The following is a 3,234-nucleotide window of genomic DNA, read 5'->3' on the forward strand; positions in this document are numbered from 1 at the left end:
TCTTTTCTACAGCGGAACTCTCGTCCGTGGGTTCAAGAGGTTCATTCACATGGAGTGCCAGATCGGGGTTCATGCACCCTAATGTTAGAAGGATTTTGTCTTTCCAGTTCGAAAAATTTTCATCGTTCAAGACTGGAATACAAGAAGACTCATTAGACAGTACAGAGGTAGAAATCGCTGCAATTACCAAGAACATTATTAATGCTTTGTAACAATAGCTATAGTCTGAATCAACCAATGTCAAATTTAGTAACAAATCTAAACCTTCCTGTGGGTAGAGGTCATTAAACTGTATTAGATTTGCTATTACTTTATAATAAGATTAATGGGTTCCGAAATATGTAGGGAAAAGAAAACTCATACTTGTAGGTTTAGAGTGTTCAATTCCTTTAATACCCAATCCATTATCTTATTCCATTTAAATTTCATAAATAATTACTTTCCCGTGGGACCAAGAAATTATTTATAAAACATAATTGCAATGTAAAAATGCCAAATGAATTTTTAACTTTATGTGATCAAAATACTGAGGACCATATCTTTATGTCTTAAGATGCTATGGCTACTCTTAAAATAGAATAAAATTTTTAAATATGGTATAATTTATTAATGAGAGCAAATCCTTAGAGTCACAACAAATACATAATCTATCAATGCACATAATGTTTAATACATACAATCAGAGTAATATCACACGAAAAATCCCAAGACCAAACACATGTAATTCAACCTTATACTAGATTTTGCTTAAAAATTGGACCAAAATAAATTCCATAAGCCCAACACATAGTGCATGCATACTCTTATTTCACTGTGAAAGCCATCAAACACAGACGTGGTTTTGTGAATAGAATAGGCTTGAAACTCTCTTCCTTCCACTTTTCTCACATGGTTCTGTAAAAGTGTTCAGTGAGTGTGTTTTGTTTATATATTCAAGATTTGATCATTCAATGATAAAGATTCAAAGGCTTGAGCATCATGGCAGAAGGTATTCTTCTTTCTGAATTAATATTATTTTAATTCTCACAATTAGTACCAGAGCCTCCTTCTGTTTGTTGTTCAGCATTACTGTAATTTATGGTGGCCAAATCTTGTTAGATCATGTTTTATATTGTTTTCGTTTATGCTATCCATATAATGTAATGGCCTGATCACTAGCACACTACTGTGGCATAAGGAATCAGAGAACCAAAATTATTTTCAATTATTATTCTCAGCATTACGAATTCATGAAACTTGTTTATTTTAATTCTATTGTTCAAAATTGATTCTGCAAGTGTGTAATGGTTTGGGGCATTTAGATTGGTTAATATCTATATGGGTATAAAGCATATCTTGCTGCTTAATTAAAAAAAAAAAAAAAATTGGCGTCCTCTTATTTTGTATAAATTCTAGAAATTATCATGTTTCATTTGGATTTTTTGGTTTATTTTAAAAGGCACAAAAGACTTGAATTCATTTCTAGAATTTTCATAAAGAAATTTTAACATGCTGTTAAAGATGTTTTGTTTATTATAATTACATATTTAAATAGTAAGCAAATTCAATTGAATTTCATACAATGAATCATAACATGTTCCTTTATTTTTTATAATTTTTGAGATTCATTGGCATGTTATCTAAAATAATGTAATATTGTATTACATGCATTAAGGTAATTATTTATGCATTGAAAATTCATGTGAAACAAGAGCATGTATACACTATGTGTTGGGCTTATGGAATTTATTTTGGTCTAATTTTTAAGCAAAATCTAGTATAAGGTTGAATTACACGTGTTTGGTTTTGGGATTTTTCATGTGATATTACTCTGATTGTATGTATTATACATTATGTGCATCAAAAGATTATGTATTTATTGTGATTATAAGGATTTGCTCTCATTAATAAATTATGCCATATTTAAAAATTTTATTCTATTTTAAGAGTAGCCACAACATCTTAAGACATAAAGATATGGTCCTCAGTATTTTGATCACATAAAGTTAAAAATTAATTTGGCATTTTTACATTGCAACTATGTTTTATAAATAATTTCTTGGTCCCACAGGAAAGTAATTATTTATGAAATTTAATTGGAATAAGATAATGGATTGGGTATTAAAGGGATTGAACACTCTAAACCCATATGTATGAGTTTTCTTTTCCTTAAATATTTCAGAACCCATTAGTCTTATTATAAAGTAATAGCAAATCTAATACAGTTTAGTGACCTTTATCCACAGGAAGGTTTAGATTTGTTACTGAATTTGATATTGGTTGATTCAGATTATAGTTATTGTTTTAAAGCATTAATAATGGTCTTGGTAATTGCAGTGATTTCTACCTCTGTACTGTCTAATGAGTCTTCTCGTATTCCATTCTTGAACGGTGATAATTTTTCGGACTGGAAGGACAAAATCCTTCTAACATTAGGGTGCATGGACCTCGATTTGGCACTCCGTGTGGCTGAACCTCCTGAACCAACGAATGAGAGTTCCACTGCAGAAAAGAGTGCTTACAATAAGTGGAAGCGATCTAATCGCTTAAGCCTAATGCTCATAAAGTCACATATCAGCCAGAGCATTAGGGGCTCAATCCCACCATCTGATAAGGTCAAGAACTACATGAGGGCTATTGAAGAGCAATTTGTTAGTTCTAACAAAGCATTGACAAGCACCCTAATGAACAAACTATCAGGAATGAAGCATAACAATTCTAGAAGTGTGCGTGAGCCCATTATGGAAATGAGAGACATTGCAGCTCATCTTAAGTACTTAGAGATTGAGATTTCTGAGTCATTCCTTGTCAATTTCATACTCAATTCTCTTCCTGTGGAATATGGAGCATTCCAAATTTCTTACAACACACAGAAGGAAAAATGGTCTATCAATGAACTTTTGACCATGTGTGTTCAAGAGGAGGAGAGATTGAAGCATGGAAAAGTGAAAAGAGCTCATTTAACAACACATAAAGGAGGGCAATGGAAAAAGGGCAAAGGTGATTAGAAATGGAAGAAGCTTGGTAAAATGCCATTTAAAAATCATGGCAATAAGGATGCATGCTTCTTCTGCAAGGAAAAGGGTCACATGAAGAAAGATTACCCCAAGTATAAGAAATGGCTTGTGAAGAAAGGTAATCTCATATCTCTTGTGTGTTATGAATCTAATTTTGTTAATACTCATCAATATGATTGGTGGATTAATTTGGGTTCTACAATTCATATTGCTAATGCCAAGCAAGGCTTCCTCAGCC

The 3,234-nt window shown here is 31.9% G+C and overlaps 1 protein-coding gene across 1 annotated transcript; it reads left to right on the forward strand.

Moving 5' to 3' along the window:
- Positions 1-2,088: 2,088 nt before the first annotated feature.
- On the forward strand, positions 2,089-2,987 carry LOC145795630 (uncharacterized). Its single transcript, XM_082880471.1, has 2 exons — positions 2,089-2,097; positions 2,205-2,987. The coding sequence occupies exons 1-2, from the start codon at positions 2,089-2,091 to the stop codon at positions 2,985-2,987; spliced, it is 792 nt and encodes a 263-aa protein (XP_082736597.1).
- Positions 2,988-3,234: the final 247 nt, after the last annotated feature.

Source organism: Camellia sinensis, chromosome 7, assembly GCF_055761805.1.
Source record: "Camellia sinensis isolate YWXY chromosome 7, ASM5576180v1, whole genome shotgun sequence".
Taxonomy (NCBI): domain Eukaryota; kingdom Viridiplantae; phylum Streptophyta; class Magnoliopsida; order Ericales; family Theaceae; genus Camellia; species Camellia sinensis.